Here is a 21,824-nt window from a genome sequence, read left to right as displayed (position 1 = left end):
AATTGATACAACCCTGTGAATTTAAATTACATCCTGTGTATATTGCTATTCACTGCATAAAAAGAATTGCTCCTGAAGTTACATTCGAGGAGCCAACCCATCAGAAGTACTGTACGCCACTGGTCTCCCTTGCCCGCTATTGCAAGATTAAAGCGAACTGAAGTACTCACTCTACAAGTGCTGGCTTTGAGAATTTATTTTGCTGTAGGAAAAAGTCTTTCATAGCATGAAACGCCACTGGGTCATATCACTGTACTCTGGACATTTATTTGAAACTTTACACTGCATTATTACTACAAACTAAACTGACAAATCATGCATGCTAAATTACAAACCATACTATTTGCTGTAGTATCACAAATGTATAATTGTCTTTCCACAACCTTTTAAACTGCTTACCATGACACTCTTCAAATGTGATGACGACGCTCCTATTCATGCTGACCCAGGTAAGGGACTTGACATTGCCCCCTCTGCTTTTGTTATTAGAGAAGTACAGGTGGAGGGTGTCTTCTGAGATTTGGCTCATGTCTCCTTGGACAAGAACCGAGTCGGTGAACTCCAGACGACGGGCCTCAATCTCTCTGTCCTCGAACGTCTTTGTGGAACACCTCTTCAGGAAGTGGCTTACATCTGCAGACATGAAGTCAAAGTTTACGCCATTTTAAATATTCATATGTAAAATTGCATTATAAGGTGACAATTATTGACTCTGGGTATTCATGTGTCAATACCATGGAAAATACATATGACCATGTTATGACAAATGTTTAGATTTTCTATTTCATAGGTTAATAGGTGGTATTGTATGAGGAAGTTGGGAGTTGCAGAGAAGTATGTAGGAGTGGTGCAGGATATGTATGAGGGAAGTGTGACAGTAGTGCGGTGTGTGGTTGGAATGACGGATGGGTTCAAGGTGGAGGTGGGATTACATCAAGGATCGGCTCTGAGCCCTTTTCTTGTTTGAAATCGTGATGGACAGGTTGACAGATGAGATCAGGCAGGAGTCTCTGTGGACTATGAAGTTTGTGGATGACATTGTGATCTGTAGCGAGAGTAGGGTGCAGGTGGAGGAGAGCCTGGAGAGGTGGAGGTATGCACTGGAGAGAAGAGGAATGAAAGTCAGTAGGAGCAAGACAGAATACATACGCATGAATGAGAGGGAGGACAGAATGGTGAGGATGCAAGGAGTAGAAGTGACGAAGGCACATGAGTTTAAATACTTGGGGTCAAATGTCCAAAGTAACAGGGAGTGCAGTAGAGGGGTGAAGAAGAGAGTGCAGGCAGGGTGGAGTGGGTGGAGAAGAGTGTCAGGAGTGATTTGCGACAGAAGGGTATCAGCAAGGGTTAAAGGGAAGGTTTACAAGATGGTTGTGAGACCAGCTATGTTATATGGTTTGGAGACGGTGGCACTGACGAAAAGACAGGAGGTGGAGCTGGAGGTGGCAGAGTTGAAGATGCTAAGATTTTCACTGGGAGTGACGAAGAAGGACAGGATTAGGAATGATTATATTAGAGGGACCGCTCAGGTTGGACGGTTTGGAGACAAAGCAAGAGAGGCAAGATTGAGATGGTTTGGACATGTGTGGAGGAGAGATGCTGGGTATATTGGGAGAAGGATGCTGCATAATTATGGGGCTGCCAGGGAAGAGGAAAAGAGGAAGGTCAAAGAGGAGGTTTATGGATGTGATGAGGGAAGACATGCAGGTGGCTGGTGTGACAGAGGAGGATGCAGAAGACAGGAAGAAATGGAAATGGATGATCTGCTGTGGCCAAAAGAAATAGTAGTAGTAGTAGTGGTAGATTTCATAGGTAAAAAAGTCTGTACTGGGCATCTGGGTGGTGTGGCGGTCTATTCTGTACAAAAGAAATGAAGATGTGTACATCAATAAGTAAGTTTAAACAACTCTTTAAAAACAACATATTGAATAGATATAGGATGGATGAAGAAAGAGGTGGACTGGGATAACATGACATGATACATGACGTGTAAGGTGCCTTGTTTGACCTGTACTGTTTTGTTTATGTTGATCTCTTATGCATCGGCATTTCTTTTCTTTTTTCCCCACTTTTGTTTTGTCTTGAAAGTTTTGTTTTGGTTTGATTTGATTGATAAAGTATAAGAAGAGGGGGGTAGGGCCAGAAAAGTTCTTTACGTCATCCTACGCTCTTTTCGAACATGGTCCAGTTATCACTTGTGTTGTTACGGAGAGTTTGCAAAATATGTTCACTATTATTTCCATTTGTTCTTGTATTCCTGCCTGGGCATTTTATTTTGTTATTTTAGCATGTTCGAAATAAACGAAACGAAAATCCCGTTGCCTACCAACACAGGGATTGCCGGTTTGAATCTCTGTGTTACCTCCGTCTTGGTCGGGCATCCCTACAGACACAATTGGCTGTGTCTGCGGGTGGAAAGCCGGATGTGGGTATGTGTCCTGGTCCTGCACTAGCGCCTCTTCTGGTTGGTCGGGGCACCTGTGCGGGGGAGGGGGGGGAATAGCGTGATCCTCCCACGCAATACGTCCCCCTGGCGAAACTCCTCACTCAGGTGAAAAGAAGCGGCTGGCGAATCGGAGGAGGCATGTGGTAGTCTGCAGCCCTCCCCAGATTGGCAGAGCGGGTGGAGCGGCGACTGGGACGCCTCGGAGGAGTGGGGTAATTGGCCAAGTACAATTGAGAGAAAAAGAGGGGGGGAAAAAGATCTGTATTTTGGGGGACGGGGAGTCACTGTTTCAATAAAAGTAACTGACATCTGTCTGTATGTCCCTCTGTCTGCCTATCGGTGTTGTACACTCACCAATGTCCTGTTTGAAGGTGACCACTATCCTGTCTCCATCGTCGAGGGTCTCCCAGGTGTGCTCAGCCCCACTGCTGCAGCTGCCGATGTACACAGAGACGAAGCTCGTGGTGCAGCCGTCATCGAAGCCACTCAGGACAAACCGTCTAGGGTCAAACCGTCCTTCGGCTGTGTAGACCACCGTGGAGATCCCATAGCCATGCCCTTCTTTGGCACAGACTTTCTCCATGTCTGAAAGGGAAAAGGAAATCGAAGTCATTGCAAGTCACCTTTTCTCAACTGTACATGGGGAAAGTTGCAATAGCAGGGACATACGGAAACAGCTGATCTCAACACCGACAGAAAACCCTAAAATAATTACATTCACCCGAATACTTTAAAGATTTTTAGATGGGAACGAAAGTGTTTTAAAATCCAGACAAAAGGTTTCCGAAGAGCTCTTAAAGTTGGCCCATCTAACGGTTCCTTATATGGCCACTGAATAATAACTAAGTTACATCTTGTCAAGAGGTTAATAATCAAAACCGGCCAATTCTGGTTAGAGCCTTCATCAAAACACACAATCTCACCAAATGCTTAACGGCGTTACTTGTTTCATTATTGAATAACTGACGAAAACACTAACAATGCTGTATAAATGTACGCAATGTCCAGAATTGCTCTTAAATCATGTGGCAGTTCAATCCCATCCTGAATCAGACATGTCAAATACCAAGATGTATGGAGAGGACTTCCTAATGCCATCCAGCCATCCATTATCCAAACCGCTCATCCTGCTCTCGGGGTCGCGGGGATGCTGGAGCCTATCCCAGCAGTCATTGGGCAGCAGGCGGGGGGACACCCTGGACAGGCCGCCAGGCCATCACAGGGCCCAAACACACACATTCACACCTAGGGACAATTTAATCAATCAATCAATCAATCAATCAATCAATCAATCAATCAATCAATCAAGTTACATTTCTTATAGCGCTTTTCTAGCTGCAACAGCCACTCAAAGCGCTTTCAATTACTTTACAACCTTCTCTGGAGATTTTTGGGTAACATGTAGTACACTAATACTCTTTGTTCAATCATCCAAATTTCTGGCAACCTTAACTATGGGGAAATGGCTTCAGAGGCATTGTTAAACTAGCCAAGTAAATGACCACACCTGCAACCTACGCATTCCCATTGTCTGAAAGGGAAGAACTATGGCTGATCACGTGACCTACAGGTCTTTGGACTGTGGGAGGAAACCGGAGCACCCGGAGGAAACCCACGCAGACATGGGGAGAACATGCAAACTCCACACAGAGGACGACCCGGGATGACCCCCAAGGTTGGACTACCCCGGGGCTCGGACCCAGGACCTTCTTGCTGTGAGGCGACCGTGCTTACCACTGTGCCACCGTGCCGTTCCTAAGGCCAGTCTCTATTAATTTAACCCTTTAAGGAACGGAGCACTTTCTTCTCATAACAGCTATATTGCCTCGTTTCTGTCCCACAGATCAACCACCGCCCGACAGAATGAAGCCAGTGTAAAGTCTTTTTCAACCTGCTTTACTGGCCAGCTGGAGGATCCAGGTATTCGTCCCGTGTTTAATCAGACTGGGTTCTGCCGCAAACTGTTCAAAATACATCTCAAGGAACTCTCTCTTGTGTTCACTCGTGACGAGCAGCGAGAGCGTGTCTGCTTTTGGGCCCTCGTGGTGCGCTGAACCTGAGGGAAAACATATAACGGTTAAAAGAGGAACATGAAATGCTGACCGGACATCCTCTATGGCGTGATTGAGAATCTCCAATGGAAAATGTCTTACCAGCCTGACAGTCCACTTCTGACTGTAACGCCTATAAAAACACATAGGCCAGTTAGGTCAGATGTTACATCTTATGTTTTTCATTTTTCATTTCCTAATGAGCACGTTTAAACTGTCTTTTTATTGTATCTTCCTGTGTCTCGTTTTGTCTACTTTTTGATGTTAGCCACTTCCAGCTGCGTTTCATACATGAAAGGTGCTACGTATGTATGTATGTATGTATGTATGTATGTATGTATGTATGTATGTATGTATGTATGTATGTATGTATGTACGTACGTACGTATGTATGTGTGTGTGTGTGTATGTATGTATGTATGTATGTATGTATGTATGTATGTATGCATGCATGTGACTAAAGCCATCATTACCGCGAGCATTATCACTCCTCTGTTTGTTGTTAAGTTGCTTGAAAGCACAACAAAGACAGAAGTTACAGGAAGTGAGAGAACGTCACCTTTTCTCCGTCCGGTTGACTGGCCGCGGAGTTCAACAAGTGGATCTTTTTCTCCTCCTCCACCCCAGTGTCCGGCTCTCCTGCCAGTGAGAGTCGGAGCTCCACCACTCCCAGCGGCCCCTTAAAGTCAATCTGATGGGGTCCTTTGGACAAAACCTTCTGCGGGGCTGAGGACCAGAGCACGTTTAGCGCATGACTGAATCGGGCTCCGTGAAACATCGCCTACACTTCGGAAACACATGTGATTAGTTACCTTCATCGTCGTCATAGACCAGCAGGGCTTTTCTCTTGTCCGCGGGGTCATCCTGGATCTCGCATACTTCGCCACCGGACCGCCGTTTGTTTCTGAAGTACAGGTCCAGTTTGGGTCGGAGGCGGTCGAGGTCGTCCGGCAGACCCTCCAAAATCAGCAGAGCTTTCCTGGACATGTTAGAGAGATATGTGTTGTAGCTGCCTGCTGCTGGGGCGAGGTCAAATGATCCCTCACCTTGTACATGGCTTGACGGAAACTATAGAAAGGGAGGGGAGAAAAAAAAATCCCCTACTCAGTTTCAGTATGCCTTTCACTTTTGGTTCCGTCTGATCGGTCGAGGTCTTGCCGTTTTCCGTCTCCCTGCAGAATCCTGCTCCCCCTCGCGCGAACGCGCATTCGCTTCTTCTCAGTGCCGCTTATTTTCCTTTAGTTCGACGCGCTCTTATGACAAGATGAGTGTTTATACGGTTTCTGCCACTAAGCAAAGACCAGAACACTACAAAAGGAGCAACTTAATTCTTTTAATTTTTAATGTTTCATTAATTAGGGTTTTCGGAATCAAATCACAGACACCTGTTTTGAACTCCCAACTCTTTTACTGATGTCTCAGTTGTGCATATCTCATCTCATCTCATCTCATCTCATCTCATCTCATCTTCAGCCGCTTGTCCGGGGTCGGGTCGCGGTGGCAGCAAGCTAAGTAGGGCACTTCAGACGTCCCTCTCCCCAGCAACACCCTCCAGCTCCTCCTGGGGGATCCCAAGGCGTTCCCAGGCCAGATTGGACATGTAGTCCCCTCCAGCGAGTTCTGGGTCTACCCCCGGGGTCTCCTCCCAGTTGGCCGCGCCCGGTAAATCTCCAAAGGAAGGCGCCCAGGAAGCATCCTTGTTGTGGACATGTGTTACATAAATTGTCTTCCCATGGTTACCCATCTCTATCACACATTTCCTCTTAAAGGCACAATACACCATTCAGTACATGACACTTTTCACCAAAAAATGGATCGTATTTTAGGTTTTGAGTTTTAAGACTAACACATCGCTATGCGAACCTCAGAATGGCAGGAGTGATAGACGATCCCTAATGTACGATATTGAACTAATGCCCCTTTTCTACTACATGGTACCGACTCAACTCGACTCGACTCGACTCGCCCCTTTTTCGTTTTCCATTACTGGAAAGTACCGGCATTTTGATAACTGTTACCACTTTTCTGGTACCACATTTATCGAGGTTCCAAACCCCCCCCCCCCAAAAAAAAACTGGAGCGGGTACCAAAACCAATGCAGACCTCTGATTGGTCAGAGAAACGCGTCATTGTGTCATTTTGCGTCACTGCGTCATCAATGCGCGCATGGGATATCACCCGGCATTTTTAAATACCGAAGCAGTCGAAGCGGAGTTATCCTAAAAGTAAATTTTGAAATTGAAAACTAGGCGTCGCTATGACGACCAGCTACACTTGTTTGATATCAGGCCCTTTAGTTGACTGGTTAACGTAGTCGCCCGTGGTGCGGGAGACCCAGGTTCGCGGCCCAGCTGCGGCGATTCTTGGCTGCCCTCCAAATTCGCTACAGTCGCAAAAATCTCCGCTGATATAATTCTCATTGTAAAAAAAAAAAAAGTTAAGGTTATGATCCCATCACAAAAAAGCGCTCTCTTCCTGGACCCTCTTGGGGAATCCAGTATCAAAAAGGTGCCGAGTGGTGACAAGGTAAGCTGAGACTCAGCTGTTCGATGTCCTTAGGGTACGTTCATGCAGAGTGTGTAGCACTCCACCACAGTTACTGTTCAGACATGTGTCAGAGCCGTCATGAGACATCGGGGATCAGTGTCCAGATGGGAATGCCACACAGTCAGACTGACGGTACTTCCTGTGGGCCCTTTGCAATGACGGACTGGCCATCTGGGCCGCTTGACAATAAGGGTCAATGCAACGCAAAATATTGCAGCGAATTCGGGGGCAAACCACAGTAGCTGCCACTGCCGGGACGCAAACCCGTATCGCGGGAGACATCGCTAACCGCTCGACTGAAGGGTCAGACCCGTTAGCCAAGGACCAACGTGTCTACTTATCCATGCACGTTACACTACCCCCCTCCTTCGGGAAGCGCTTCAGCATATCAGCTCCCTCACGCCTCTGGGCGCACGCGCTTCCGATGACCTCACGGTCTCACCATCCCACTTCTGACACCAATGTAACGAAGTCGGGGGGCAGTCCGGGAACCGCCACAGCCGGGACGCGAACCCGTGTCTCCCGCTCCGCAAGCGACAACGTTAACCAGTCGACTAAAGGGTCCGACTTGTTAGCTAAGGACCAACGTGTCTACCTATCCGTGCACGTTACAATATAAATAACCCCAGCCCCCCCACTTAAATGAAAATAACCAAGTGTTGTGTGTCTGACTGGCCCAAGCAAGTGGGCTGCCGGCCCACTGTGGTTGGGTATTAAATCTGTCAGCCTCTCTCTCCCAGCCAAGTACTTTTAGTCTGGTCCATTCTAACGTTTCCTGGGCCCCGCCCGTTTCCCGTTTCTGTTAAGTGGCGGCATTTGGATAAACAGCGGAGTGACGCAAGAGGGACAAACCCCCCCCCGCCCCCCAAAAAACCCCAAAAAAACAAAACGAAACGTAAAATTGGTTAAAATTATTTATTTTACTGGTCAGATGGTTCCAGAGATTATTGCCGCCTTGCTGCCAGTGCCATTGTGCCAAAATGCGCTCCTACTGTCCTCCTAAGAGCAACACGTTTCCCTTGTTCTATTTTACATCTATTTTACACATGTAATTGTAATAAAGATTGTCCAGTAATCTTGTTTACATAAGGTGTGACGTGAGTCAAAAAGTCCAGGGCCATTTTTTCATTCCCAGTCCGCCTCTAGCCATTTGTGTTGAAAGTAAGTGTTAGGAGACGGGACAACCACGATTTGAATCACATTAACAAATGGTCCATCAGTGACAATGCATCCTAAAGCAAGAATCATTCTTAATTGTAACATAACAGGAATTTGTCACAGTGAAATCAAGGTTAACTATTTACCAAGTTCATTATGGGTCGTCTATCACTAGTGCCATTCTGAGGTTCGCATAGCGATGCGTTCGTCTTAAAACCTAAAATATACGATTGCTTGTTGCGTGTGATACGTCGCTCCTCTTGTGATGTTCTGGTCTTTGCTGAGTGCTGTGCGGCAGAAACCGGAGAAACTCTCATTTTGTTAGAATAACGCGCGGAACTAACTAACCGAAAATAAGCGGCGCTGGAGGAAGCGGACGCGCGTTCACGTGACGGGGAGCAGGATTCTGGAGCGAGACGGAAAACGGCGTAACCTTGGTCCGTGTGGCGAGACGGGGAAAAAAATCGACCTGACCGAGAAGAGCCGCTTCTGCATATCTTAAAACACGCCGTGAACAGAGCGGCATCCAAACAACAACAACAACAACAACAACAACAACAACACACAAACAGGTGGGCTTATGTTTTATGTGTATAAAACAGTAGTTTAGGCCGGTTTGTCTGTGCCAAAGTTAACTTTCGTTTTCGTGCAACAGGCCGCGGGGAACCCGAGCAGCGGTCCGATGGTGAGTGTTTGCATGCGAATCAGATCTACTTTGATTTGACTTGACCGCATCACAGAGCTTGCTCGGTCCGAACGGAACCTTGAACGCTAACGGTTGTTATGCGATCCCTCCGCAGTTCACCGTTGCTCTCGGCGAAGACGGCGCAATTGCGCAGGCCAAGGCGAAGCTGGAGTCATGGAGGGTAGGTGCATTTATGCCGTTCACTCCGTCTCATCCTGCGGGACCTACCGAGCGGCCCCGCAGTGCGGCAGGGGTGTTAGGCTTTGGACGATATTTAGACAACATAGGACAAACGGTCGAGGCGATTCTGTCGTTATCTTACGCCACCTGTCGACGGTGTCTCGACGGTAACCCCAGATTTGCGAAGCCCCAACCTAACTTCAAACTAACCTTAACCTCAAGTTTACCCTAACCTTAACCTAAGGCTTGCCCCGCGCATGCGCGGGAGTTTCGCAAATCTAGGGTTACCATCAAGACGCGAGCCTACCTGACTGTCCCCCCCCCCCCCAAGCACTTAAGAGTTTTTATTTCCTTCGAGATCCCACATAGGATTTCCGGGTTCCTTGCTTCCGTTTGACTGAATGAAGGAATGATGATTTATTTCCAACATGTAAATAAGCAGGATGTAGCATACTGTAACGTGCATGGATAAGTAGACACGTTGGTCCTTGACTAACGGGTCGGACCCTTTAGTCTAGCGGTTAGCGATGTCTCCTGCGATACGGGTTCGCTTCCCGGCCGCGGCAGTTCCTGTGGTTGCGTTGTCCCCCGAATTTGCTACAATACACAGAAGCCATTGCCAATAATCTGAAGTGATCAACAAGTCCACGCATCAAACTCAGCGAACACATCTCCGTAGGCATCGGGTTATCTGTTACGTGTTGGAAAAGGGGCAGGAGGAAGTATACACTTATTTCCCCCCTACCCCCTTCTCACCTGCTCGTAAGTTAATTCAGCTACTGTACATTTCAAACTCAATTCCCACCGTACTGTATGGTAGTTCACATCCAGTGCGAGCTATGCGGCACAATACAAACCCAGCTACTGTGAACAATAAGAGCAAAACACATTAAAAAAACCCAAAACATCTTAATGTCATGTACAAAGAATAAACCTATCTCGGTCCTACGCACAACCCAAATATCCACGCGGTGTCATAGAAAGAAAAATGAAACAATGTAATAAGACATGTTTAGCGATAAATGAGACCTTAACAGTTAATACAAGGCTTCGTCGTCACTACAGCTCTTGATAATCAGTCCTTTGTACTTCTTCTTGACGTGCATACTGTTGGTACTTCGTTTGAGTTCCATGGTCAGACTGTTGATGTTTAATTTTCCTCTCAAGTCATATCCCCCTTCTCTATCTGGAAGTGTTTTTGTGTGTGTGTGTATTTCTCGGTAGTAGATTGTTTATTGCTTTGAACATTCTTTGCGCTGTGTTACATTCTGTTAAATCCCTGAACCACAAGGCACTTGACTTTAAAAACTAGCTTGCTGGCGCGTTCACGATAGCCTACGTTTTGCCAATTGTTTTGAAGGCAATGGTGGAGAAGGCGGATGATGTCAAAGCAAGGCTGGTTTTGGAAAAACTCGGTGAAGTCGAGGCCAAGAAAAAGGCCCAAGCGAACATGTACGCACTTCTGGAGCAGTTCGATCAGTGCACCAAGAGCCACCGTGCAGCCATGGACAAAATACAGGTGGAGCTTCGCTCACATCCGCACACCATCTTACCCACACTAGCGTGTACCAGTGCTAAGTATTGTATAACTATGTTGCATATGTAATAATAAACTACACCATGAATAGATCCTCTTAAGAGGAAGTAACCAGGAGACCCGTCTTACCACTTGCTGTGGAAGTTGCTCGGCATACAGCAGCCAGCGTACGTTATTCATGTCGTCATCAGGGACACCTGCAGTTTGAGGTCAAATGCAGGTGGTTCCCTGGTTGGGGAAACAACAAATGTGAATAATAATATGCCTTTAACCGGTGTACTTTGCAGCACTTGGTCCGTATAAAGCCCTTTACATTTTGGGTCACTCATGACTAGCATACTGATTTACTTTCTCTTTGCCATAGGGTGACATCCTCAAGCTTGAGAGACATAACCAGGATCTGATGGAGACTCTGAAGAGACGCCGATCCGAACTAGAAGAGAAAACAGATGATTTTACGAGGCTGAAGCAGAAATCCAAGGTACAAAGAAAGTCAGTTTTGCTGACTTTTATTTGGGTTGTTTTTGTTGTTTGTTTGTTTGTTGTTGTTTGTTTTATAATGTTGCATAGTGGCGGCATGGTGGCACAGTGGTTAGCACGGTCGCCTCACATCAAGAAGGTCCTGGGTTTGAGCTCCGGGGTAGTCCAATTTTCGGGGGTCGTCCTGGTTCGTCCTCTGTGTGGACTTTGCATGTTCTCCCCGTGTCTGTGTGGGTTTCCTCCGGGGGCTCCGGTTTCCTCCCACAGTCCAAAGACATGTAGGTCAGGTGAATTGACCATACTAAATTGTCCTGAGGTGTGTGTGTGTGTGCCGGCCCTGTGTGATGGCCTGGTGGCCTGTCCAGGGTGTCTCCCCGCCTGCCGCCCAATGACTGCTGGGACAGGCTCCAGCATCTCCGCGCCCCTGAGAGCAGGATAAGCGGTTCAGATAATGGATGGCTGGATGTTGCCTAGTACAGCCTGCAATACTACACATAAAAAAGAAGAAGAGTAGACTGAGACAGAAAGCCGCTTCTGGGAGTTTTATTATGTGTCCTGTGGTGTGTCATACAGGATAGCCAGTATTTGCAAAACCCTTTTTGCAAACTGTGAGGATGGTGCTATTAGCATGTCAGTATGAATTGTTTTAGTTTTAATAGTTATATTTAAACAGTTCCAACCAATGAGGCGTCTGGGTGGCGTAGCGGTCTATTCTGTTGCCTACCAACATGGGGATCGCCGGTTCGAATCCCCGTGTTACCTCCGGCTTGGTCGGGCGTCCCTACAGATACAATTGACCGTGTTTGCGGGTGGGTAGCCGGATGTGGGTATGTGTCCTGGTCGCTGCACTAGCGCCTCCTCTGGTTGATCGGGGGGCCTGTTCGGGGGGGGGACTGGAAGGAATAGCGTGATCCTCCCACGCGCTACCTCCCCCAGGGGAAACTCCTCACTGTCAGGTAAAAGGAAGTGGCTGGCGACTCCACATATATCTGAGGAGGCATGTGGTAGTCTGCAGCCCTCCTCGGATCAGCTGGGGGGTGGGTGTAGGTGGAGTAGAGACCGGGACGGCTCGGAAGAGTGGGATAATTGGCGTGCAGCGGTCATACCAGTTTCCTGTTTGTTGGCGCGTGCTATTGACAATGACAACATTTTTCGCGACGCCTGCAAGATTTGCCATGGATAAATATCCATGGTAAGTCAAGTACATATCAAGTTACGTCCGGACGTAACTTGATATGTACAACTTGAAACTTTTCACCCGTTTGCCGGTAGGTGCAGGTGAGAGTTTGTCGACATTTCTGTGCATGTCATTGACATTTATCCATGGTAAATCTTGCAGGCGTCGCGAAAAATTTGCTATTTTCAATAGCACACGCCAACAAACAGGAAAGTGATATGACCGCTGCAGCAGAAACCGGAAGTCGGTGGACTACAGTTATACACAGAGTCAATTGGGGAGAAAACGGGGGGGGGGCAAAAAAAGAAGCAGGACTGGTTGAGTGAGTGAATGAATGAATGAATGAATGATGATTTATTTCGAACATGTACATAAGCAGGATATAACATACATAGAAGCCATTGCCAATAATCTGAAGTGATCAACAAATCCACACATCAAACTCAGTGAACAAATCTCCGTATGCACCAGATTATTTGTTACATGTAGGAAAAGGAGTAGGAGGAAGTGTACACTCATTTGTCTCTACCCCTTCTCACCCACTCTTAAGTTAATTCAGCTACTATACATTTCAAACTCAATTCCCACTGTACTGTATAGTTCAAATCCAATGCAAGTTGTGCTGCACAATACAAACTCGACTACTGTGAACAATAAGAGAAAAAAAAACCCATCTCTGACAACTCTGTTTGTTACTGCTACTATCTAGATTTACGCCAACATCCCGAAAACGAAGCTACAGTTCATTGAAAAGGAGAGCAATGGAGACAAGGACAGCGGCCATCAAATCAAAGGAGTGTTCACCATCTCACAGAGACCCACTATGCTTCTCACAGGAGGACACGCACTCCTCACCTTCACAGAGGAGAAAGGTGCACTTGGGATTTATGTAAAATAACACAATGCTACACCCCCTTATGTATGTATACACCTCTTTATGAAGCAGTGGATAGCAGGTTGTCCAGGGCTGGAGCAGGAAGTTTATGAAATGGAAAAGTACATCAGGAGTCAGTCAGGAGTTTGTTGTCTAGCCGCCGTTCTAAGAAGTCTTAATGACGACTCAAACATTGTAAGGCTTTAACTGTACTCAAACCAGTCACATAGACACATGTATTGGCTTATATAACCTACTGCCACTGCTTCTCCAGGATGGCCACCTTGCAGTGGTGGAGAAGCTTGCATGCACCAATGATCCCTAGAGCTATGCCGCCCGGAGCTTGGCTCCTGGTAGGGTCACCCAAGGTGGACAGGTCAATAGGGAGGTTCCATGCGTCCTGATCGCTGCACTAGCACCTCCTCTGGTCGGTCTGGGCACCTATTCTGGGGGGAGGGGGGAAGGGGAACTGGGAGGACTAGCATGATCCTCCCATGCGCTACGCCCCCCTGGTGAAACTCCTCACTGTCAGGTGAAAAGAGACGGCTGGCCACTCCACATGTATCGGAGGAGACGTGGTAGTCTGCAGCCCGTCCCGGATCGGCAGAGGGGGGGAGCAGCGGCCGGGACGGCACGGAAGAGTGGGGTAATTGGCCAAGTGCAATCAGCTCTGTGCATAGTCCACTGACTTCCGGTTTATACTGAAGCGGTCATACCAGTTTCCTGTTTGTTGGCGTGTGCTATTGACAATGGCATATTCTTCGCGATGCCTGCAAGATTTACCATGGATAAATGTCAACGACATGCACAGGATTGTCGACAAACTTTCACCTGCACCTACCAGCAAATGGGTGAAAAGTTTCAAGGTGTACATATCAAGTCACGTCCGTCCGTGACACATGCACTAGCGGCCTGTCCAGGGTGTCTCCCCGCCTGCTGCCCAATGACTGCTGGGATAGGCTCCAGCATCCCCGCGACCCTGAGAGCAGGGTAAACGGTTCGGATAATGGATGGATGGATAGTGAAAATGTTTGTTAAGACAAATTGTTAACGCCAGGCTAACACGTTAAAATTATTAACAATCAGCATTTTATTTCTTTTGAAAGGAGCTGCTAACGATCCCGGTAGACATCCAGCAGTTGAGCTAAGCTAGGGTAACAAGTTAAAAATATTGTAATGACCACGGATGTGCAGACTCGCTAGCCCTTATGGGTCGGACCCTTTAGTCGAGTGGTTAACGTTGTCGCCTGCGGTGCAGGAGATAAAATGCGTTCGCGTCCCGGCTGTGGCGGTACCGGGGCTGCCCCCTGAATTTGCTGCAATAGTGAAACGTGATGCCGATGTGGCCACGCTTCTATTGGACAAACAATATTACTTTAGAACAGTGTTAGTGTATATTTTGATGAAACTTGTAGTACATTAAACTGTCTGTGTTAGCTTTGGTTCGAGGATGGCATTTTTACAAGGGTGGGAACTGTTTACTGCTGAGCTGCTGGCACACAAGTGACAATGACCCATTACACCGTGTTCATGGTCCCAGAATATCAGTGGTAATAAGTATATTTCTCTCTGCTTCCTACATAGAAACATATCACATCATGTTCTGCTGTAATACTGAGTGATTGTACATCAGCACCACCACATCACATCTCAGCTAGATAAAATAACGAGTCATTAACGGGGGAAAAGCAACCTGTTGCAGTTTTAACATGGACCCCCCCCCCCCAAAAAAAAAAATCAAAGTATTGTAAGTGCACTACTGGTGTAAGTAATATATATGGATAAGGTTTGTCAAAGATATTGGTAGATCAGAACCAATAAGTGTCAATAAGTACCCATTTCTCTCCTCTGTTGTATCTCCTTCTCAGTTGCTTCTCAGTTATTGAAGATGGCCAAGTGCTCCGTGTCTTGTGATGGAGCCTGGGTGGATGTTAAACCAAAACAATTTATTCTGGAGCCTTCTGTGAAGTTTGAGGTATTTTTTTTGACACAAAAGGAACACTTTCTGTATCTTGAAGGGGCAGAGGACCATGCCATCTATATGTTTAAGTCAGGGTTTTCCCATGTTGCCCAGAATTTGCACATGCTGTGCGAGCCAAATCCTTTTGTCAATGCTCTCAATGTTAAAGGAAGTATTTTTTGGAAATGCGTCCTGAAATGCTGACATCTTTGATGCTGGCCCCCGCTTCTTCTCTGTAACCAGTGTGTGCCATCGTTCCTCCTTTAGATCCACTCTGATGTTTCCAAGAAGGAGGTTGAGATTTTCAGTCCACCACCAGTTACGCCAGAAGAGAGAATGAAGGACCGACTAGAGATAAGCTTCTCTAAGCCCAGCCGGGGGGGAGGAGAGGTGGAGAAAGTGGAATATGATGGGACCAGTGGCAGAGGCAAAATCACCTTCCTCAACACTGGAGGTATAACACTATGGTGTGTGTGTGTGTGTGGTGCCGTATGGGCCGCATGTAAACTTGAGAGTGCAAATGCAGACATTTTACCTCTTTTTTTAAAATTTATTTATTTATTTTACAAACTGGGTCTTATTTTCGTAGTTTTTGCCATCTTCCACTGTGAAAAAAAAAGACGGAAACGAGTATTGCGGAAAATTAGTTGGAAACTATAATACAATTTTTAGAATTTTACATGCACTAGCGGCCTGTCCAGGGCGTCTCCCCGCCTGCCGCCCAATGACTGCTGGGATAGGCTCCAGCATGGCCCCGCGACCCTGACAGCAGGATAAGCGGTTTGGATAATGGATGGATGGATAGTGAAAATGTTTGTTAAGACAAATTGTTAACGCCAGGCTAACAAGTTAAAATGATTAACAATCAGCATTTAATTTCTTTTGAAAGGAGCTGCTAACGATCCCGGTAGACATCCAGCAGTTGAGCTAAGCTAGGGTAACAAGTTAAAAGTATTGTAATGACCACGGATGTGCAGACTTGCTAGCCCTTGGCCAATGGGTCAGACCTTTTAGTTGACTGGTTAGCGCAGTCGCCCCTGGCGCGGGCGACCTGGGTTCGCTTCCCGGCTGCGGTGGATTCCCGGCTGCCCCCTGATTCGTTGCAGTATTAACAATCAGCATTTAATTTCTTTTGAGAGGAGCCGTTAATGATCCTGGTAGACATCCAGCATCTGAAAGCTAACCGTTCAGCTAATCTTCAAACCGACAAGACATATAAAAAGCTATCTGACTCTATGACACAGTGAGAGAGAAAAAACCCTATTAGCTGAACTATCCCCCTTAAAGAGAACATTTCAGTGGTGTGCATTAAAAAACATAAATGTTGCGTCACCTGAATACGTTAGCTTCTGAAATACAGCAGGGGAATTAAACAGCCCCTGTGTGGGACTGTTGCACTACACAGCTGTACCTTATTTGTCATGTTATTCCTCTGTGCGTAGATTCTATCACATGCATGTGGCAACTTCCTTTTGTAATACAAGTCTACGGTGCCTCAAGTGTGTTTTGACTTGGAAAAATGTGTGGCTCTGTTTAGTCGCTGAGAACCTGGCCCTGATGGGGAAGTATCCTGTTGATCTGGACAAGAAAGTGGCTATACAGGTTGACCCTGTGTACAGCTTCCAGCTATGCAAGTTTCAGGTACGCTGCTAAGAATTATAGAAATGGTTTTGATCCATCGCTCGCTTGCCATACACGGAGCAATCTAACCGCGGTCTGATTTTTAATCACCGGATCTGGATCGGCGTCTGTGATGCTACGCGAGTTGGCGTGGTGTTTCCAAGAAATAGGTCCACCGGTTATTTTTAGCAGCATAGGCACCATCAGAGCACAAGTCTAGCAGATGACTGTACTCCAGCTTTCAGCACTACACTTTATGTGCAGAAGATGGCAATGTTTCCCTATTGCACGATAAAATATAAACTCCCCACCCCTTTACCCTTCACCAGCCAATCAAAATGATATTCAATATCCGTACTGCAAAGACAACAAGGTTTCATATTTTAAAGAAAATGTGCAATTGAAGGAGAAATGTTTTTCCTCAACTTGGTCCACGCTTTCTTTTCATCGAGAAATAAGTGCTGCGTTTGTGCTGTGACAATGACTGGAACAGAGAGGAATGTGTCAGTCTCAGCTGTAAATGGAGGTGGACTGTAGGAATAAAACCACATGGTCTAACTGACTACCCGGTTGGTTTTTTTTGTTGTTGTTTTATTTCAGGTCTTCTGCAGCACTTCAAAGCGTACCATCCTCCTGAATGATATCGTAGACATAGTAGATGAAGAAGACCTTCAGGATTACCTGGAGATCCACTTCCAGAAGCCCAACAACTACGGGGGTGAGATCGAGTCGATCAAGTACATCCCTAATGACAACAATCTCCAGGCCTTTTTCGTTGAAGACACCAATGAAACAGACGTGTAATGTTAACCGCTATGGCCCCAGTCTCCAACAGTTAAACTGTGTTTGGTGCTTTTCCAAATGAAACGAAACGCACTATACTTTCTTGTATTACTAATAGATAGTTCAACTAATAATGATTTAATATGCTTTGAGTTATTTGAAAATATGATGCAAGTGAATTTTGGCTTGTTTTTTTTTTGGCTTTCTATCAACCAAAGGTTCAAACGTTTGGTTGTCCTCAGGACTTGAGACATCAGGAAGGCAGATCACAAAAATGTGGACTCACAATGTGTTATTCTGGTGCTGAACCTATCAAGGTTGTGTTGCGCCAGATGCTGACAGCTTGTGCAATCTAAGATAATATCTGGGAATTGATTTGAAGGGGATGGGCAGGGATGACACTCTTTATTTGCACATTTTATTAAAGCATTCCTTGTTGATTAGAGTTGATTTACTATTTGAAAGAACACATTTACTCCCCTTGCCTTTCGCCTCGCTTTATTCGCACAAGTTGCACGGTGGGTAAAATGAAACCAGCAGCTGCAGCATACAAATAGACATATAATCTCTTGCTGTGGCCTCTAGGTGGTAGTGTCATGTCAACATTCACACATTTGAATCGTTCACCTTTTTTTTTTTTTGGAAACAGGAAGCAAGTTGTCCTCAGTCAGTAATGTGCATCAAGATGACCTTGACTCGCTCATTTGAAGCGCTCATGTCTTTATGCGTTCGTCCTATGATTGATAATAAAGATTTCTGCAAAACAATTGACGAAGTCTTTGTCCCTACCTGTCCGTGCAGCCAATAAGTCTTTGATTTGCGCGAGAGACGCACATCTTAAAAGCGACCTTCACGACCTCATTCCAAAATTGGAAATCTCTAAACGTGCAGCATTTGACTCCAGTCGCTGTAATGCAATGCGATATGAGCCCGTCAGAGGCATGCGTGATGATTATAGATTTAACCTGACTTTACCTCCACGGCAATCAATCGGGGACTTAACTATAAATGTACTGGAGCAGGACTGGGGATCACAACCAATTTGTTTCCTGACGGTGCCCTCTGGATTTAGAGCAGTCCTGTTCATGTATAGTGCAGCTCGCTTCAGTTTCCCTGCTGGCCCTGCGCAGCCATTACACCTTCCTTGTGAAAATGACGGTTTCACGTGTGGAATAAACAGGTACAACAACCACGTGATTCCTTTGGTTTGTGGATCACCCCCCCCCATTGTACCCGTCCAATTACCACCACCCACCCCCTTCCGAACCGCCCCCATCTCTGCTCCACCCCCTCTGCCGATCCGTGGAGGGCTGCAGACTACCACATGTCTCCTCCGATACATGTGGAGTCGCCAGCCGCTTCTTTTCACCTGACAGTGAGGAATCTCACCAGGGGGACGTAGCGCGTGGGAGGATCACGCTAGTCCCCCCAGTACACCCCCGACCGTCCAGAGGAGGCGCTAGTGCAGCGATCAGGACACATACCCACATCCGCCTTCCCACCCGCGGACACGGCCAGTTGTGTCTGTAGGGACGCCCGACCAAGCCGGAGGTAACACGGGGATTCGAACTGACGATCCCCGTGTTGGTAGGCAACGGAACAGACCGCTACGCTACCCGGACGCCAGAGATGCCCTTTCTGATTACACCGATGACTGAAATACTGAAAAAAAGGCGGCTTTTAGAAATGAATCAGTTGACAGTTACCGGCCATTTGGGTTTTAGTCATATTTGGGTTAACATTAATACCCCCTCTGGGGTAATACATTTGTGAGGTGTGACGGAATCGGGCCTCGGGGTGCGGGCTTGGCTCAGCGCTGCCTCGTATATACGGAAAGCTGGCACGGCGGCGTGACGCGCGGCTCCGGTGTACGACAGCCTGGCTTGGTGACGTCAGGCGGCAGAAGCAGCGGAGAGCCCGACAGGCTCTCGCCATGCGGCGTGGCTGCAAGGGCAAATGGGGAGGAAAGGTCCCTTAATGACTTCAAAACCGCTCCGTCACCGCTGCAGGTGTCCCACAGAGAGAACGACAACGTCTCCTTTCTGTCAAGCAAATGCTTAATCGGCTGCCGACTGGAAGACACGTGGTGCCCGCCGTGCCCCGGTCCTACCAGAGGTCTGTACCGCCGGATGTTTGTGTCTCACCGTCAACCGTCACTAACCACGCCAAGTTAAACTCTGCCGGAGAGATTATTGAATCCAGAGGTTTTCAAGATCTAATCTACAGAAAGACCTTCCACCCCCCCCTTATCTCCCCAATTGCATCAGGCCAACTACCCCCACTCTTCCGAGTCGTCCCGGTCGCTAGTCCACCCCCTCTGCTGATCCGGGGAGGGCTGCAGACTACCACATGCCTCCTCCGATACATGTGGAGTCGCCAGCCGCTTCTTTTCACCTGACAGTGAGGAGTGTCACCAGGGGGACGCGGCGCGTGGGAGGATCACGCTATTCCCCCCAGTTCCCAACAGGTGCCCGGACCAACCAGAGGAGGCGCTAGTGCAGCGACCAGGACACACACCCACATCCACATCCGGCTTCCCACCCGCAGACACGGGACTCCTGACCAAACCGGAGGTAACGCGGGGATTCGAACCGGCGATCCCCGTGTTGGTAGGCAACGGAACAGGCCGCTACGCCACCCGGACGCTCTACAGAAAGACCTTTTAGAGGTCTAGATTGAATCTTGCGGTTGGTCCAACCTTTATTTCCCTGGAGACTACAGTAGTTATTGCTGCGTCTTACCATTCAACGAAATGTATAAACAAACCGTGTAAGGCAGGAGAGAGGTGGTGGTGGTGGGGGTGGGGGGGGGGCAGAACAATGGAAAGAGAGAGGCAGAGAGATGGGGGGGGCGCAAGGGGGACGACAGACCCATCAGAGGGTAAAGCGGGGTATAAGTAAATGCCGTAATCAGAAAAGATAATGTGCTGAATCTCAATTTGCTTCCACATGGCCCATCACCGTCCCCCAGGTTCTTCTAGTATGTGAGTGGTAAGGGATATTGCTCATTAAAACGCAGCTGGCAGGATCTGCCCTTGTGAACTACTGTGCCAAGGCACAAGCTGCTGGCATCCCGAAAAGCACCCAAAATAAAATGAGACAAATTTCCCTGGCTCAATAGTCTAAGTCTTTTCTCGACGCTCCATCTCTTCCAATAAGATGAATGTTTCCCTCAAGTGAATAATTCATGATATCAGTGGTCTGAATGCCCAAACAGAAACAGTTGGCACCGATCCACAGTGATCCCGACCCGGTTAGTTGTCCATTTGGTGCATATTGCTTTGGGGGGCCAGGGACTGATGAGCAAGCTTAAGTCAGATTGCGGGATCCAGAGCCATGGCAACATATTGGCTTAGAGATAGAGATCAGCTCTCTTGGCCTATGCATCTACTATATTGTGTGTGTGTGTGTGTGTGTGTGTGTGTGTGTGTGTTGTCAGCTCTCTTACCACTAAAGGAGGGGACAAAGTCGATTGTTTGTGTAAATAATCACCACGGAGACTGCAGTGTATGTACAACGCATGACTGCTTTATTGTAGTCACATGAATATGAGGCAACACCCCAATCCCTGTTTCCTGTTGGGGTGCACCATTCACACACAGCACTCAGGGACGGGCTTACACCAACAGTCCCATCTTCTTTTTTTTGTCAATTTTCCCCCTTTTTCTCCCCAGTTGTATCTGGCCAATTACCCCGCTCCTTTTTTTGTTTTGTTTTTTTGAGCCGTCCTAGCCGCTGCTCCAACATCTCCCTTTTTATAGTTACCATTAACCCTTTTAAGACTGATTCCCCGAGTACCTCCATGTAAGAGTAAGCACCTGTACACTGAGTTTAAGTCTCTCAACAAACCGTATTTTTAAGATTCAGAACTTCTCCCCCCCTCCATTCAACTTTTCAAACTTTAACAAAACCCATAACCCAGAATCCAGTCCGTTCTATAGGTTAAGCCTGTTTGGCGCTTTTACTAACCTGCCACCAGCTGCCCTGTAGTGCGCTGTGAGGGGTGAGCTGCCTATGGGCTGGGGCAGGTCGGTTTGCCAGGCCGGGCTGAGTTCTTGGTCGCTTGTGTCACCGTCCGGTGCCCCCATCCTTATCCTTGCCCATTGTGGTTTGGGCCGGACTACTGTGCTGCTTACTGTGTTGTTCAGGGTGGCATCTGAGAGCCTCCCTCTCCGCGGGTCTCAGGTCCACCCAGTTGCACTGGTAGTGTGTCCCCCTCTATATCCACCAGGTATGATCTGGGGCCTATTTGCTGAAGGCACACTCCTTTCCTCCACCTGCCTGTCCTGTCTCCAGGTAGAGGCTTCATTCTGATGTCTTGGCCGAT

General features: G+C 47.4%; 2 protein-coding genes across 5 annotated transcripts in view; one reads left to right on the top strand and one right to left on the bottom strand.

Moving 5' to 3' along the window:
• parp14rs3 (poly(ADP-ribose) polymerase family member 14-related sequence 3) overlaps positions 1 to 5,549 on the bottom strand; it is a 28,495-nt gene extending 22,946 nt beyond the window's left edge. For all 4 annotated transcript variants that reach the window (XM_056289338.1, XM_056289340.1, XM_056289339.1 and 1 more), the window contains exons 1-6: positions 5,310 to 5,549; positions 5,057 to 5,223; positions 4,600 to 4,630; positions 4,338 to 4,502; positions 2,801 to 3,031; positions 400 to 633 (exon numbers count right to left, since the gene is read on the bottom strand). In XM_056289338.1, the coding sequence (XP_056145313.1) occupies positions 400 to 633; positions 2,801 to 3,031; positions 4,338 to 4,502; positions 4,600 to 4,630; positions 5,057 to 5,223; positions 5,310 to 5,484 (1,003 nt within the window). In that variant the 5' untranslated portion in view covers positions 5,485 to 5,549. The remainder of the gene's footprint in view (positions 1 to 399; positions 634 to 2,800; positions 3,032 to 4,337; positions 4,503 to 4,599; positions 4,631 to 5,056; positions 5,224 to 5,309) is intronic.
• A 3,092-nt stretch (positions 5,550 to 8,641) lies between these two features.
• Positions 8,642 to 18,276, top strand: nmi (N-myc (and STAT) interactor). The gene is made up of 10 exons (XM_056289910.1): positions 8,642 to 8,774; positions 8,858 to 8,887; positions 9,003 to 9,068; positions 10,428 to 10,586; positions 10,969 to 11,085; positions 12,971 to 13,133; positions 15,004 to 15,110; positions 15,363 to 15,549; positions 16,633 to 16,736; positions 17,316 to 18,276. Exons 2-10 carry the CDS (start codon positions 8,885 to 8,887, stop codon positions 17,517 to 17,519), a joined length of 1,110 nt encoding a protein of 369 aa, XP_056145885.1. The 5' UTR covers positions 8,642 to 8,774; positions 8,858 to 8,884; the 3' UTR covers positions 17,520 to 18,276.
• The last annotated feature ends 3,548 nt before the right edge of the window (positions 18,277 to 21,824 follow it).

This window comes from Lampris incognitus, chromosome 11 (assembly GCF_029633865.1).
Source record: "Lampris incognitus isolate fLamInc1 chromosome 11, fLamInc1.hap2, whole genome shotgun sequence".
NCBI lineage: Eukaryota > Metazoa > Chordata > Actinopteri > Lampriformes > Lampridae > Lampris > Lampris incognitus.
The sequence above is the reverse complement of the archived record's forward strand: the minus strand, read 5'-3'. Positions and strand labels throughout refer to the sequence as shown.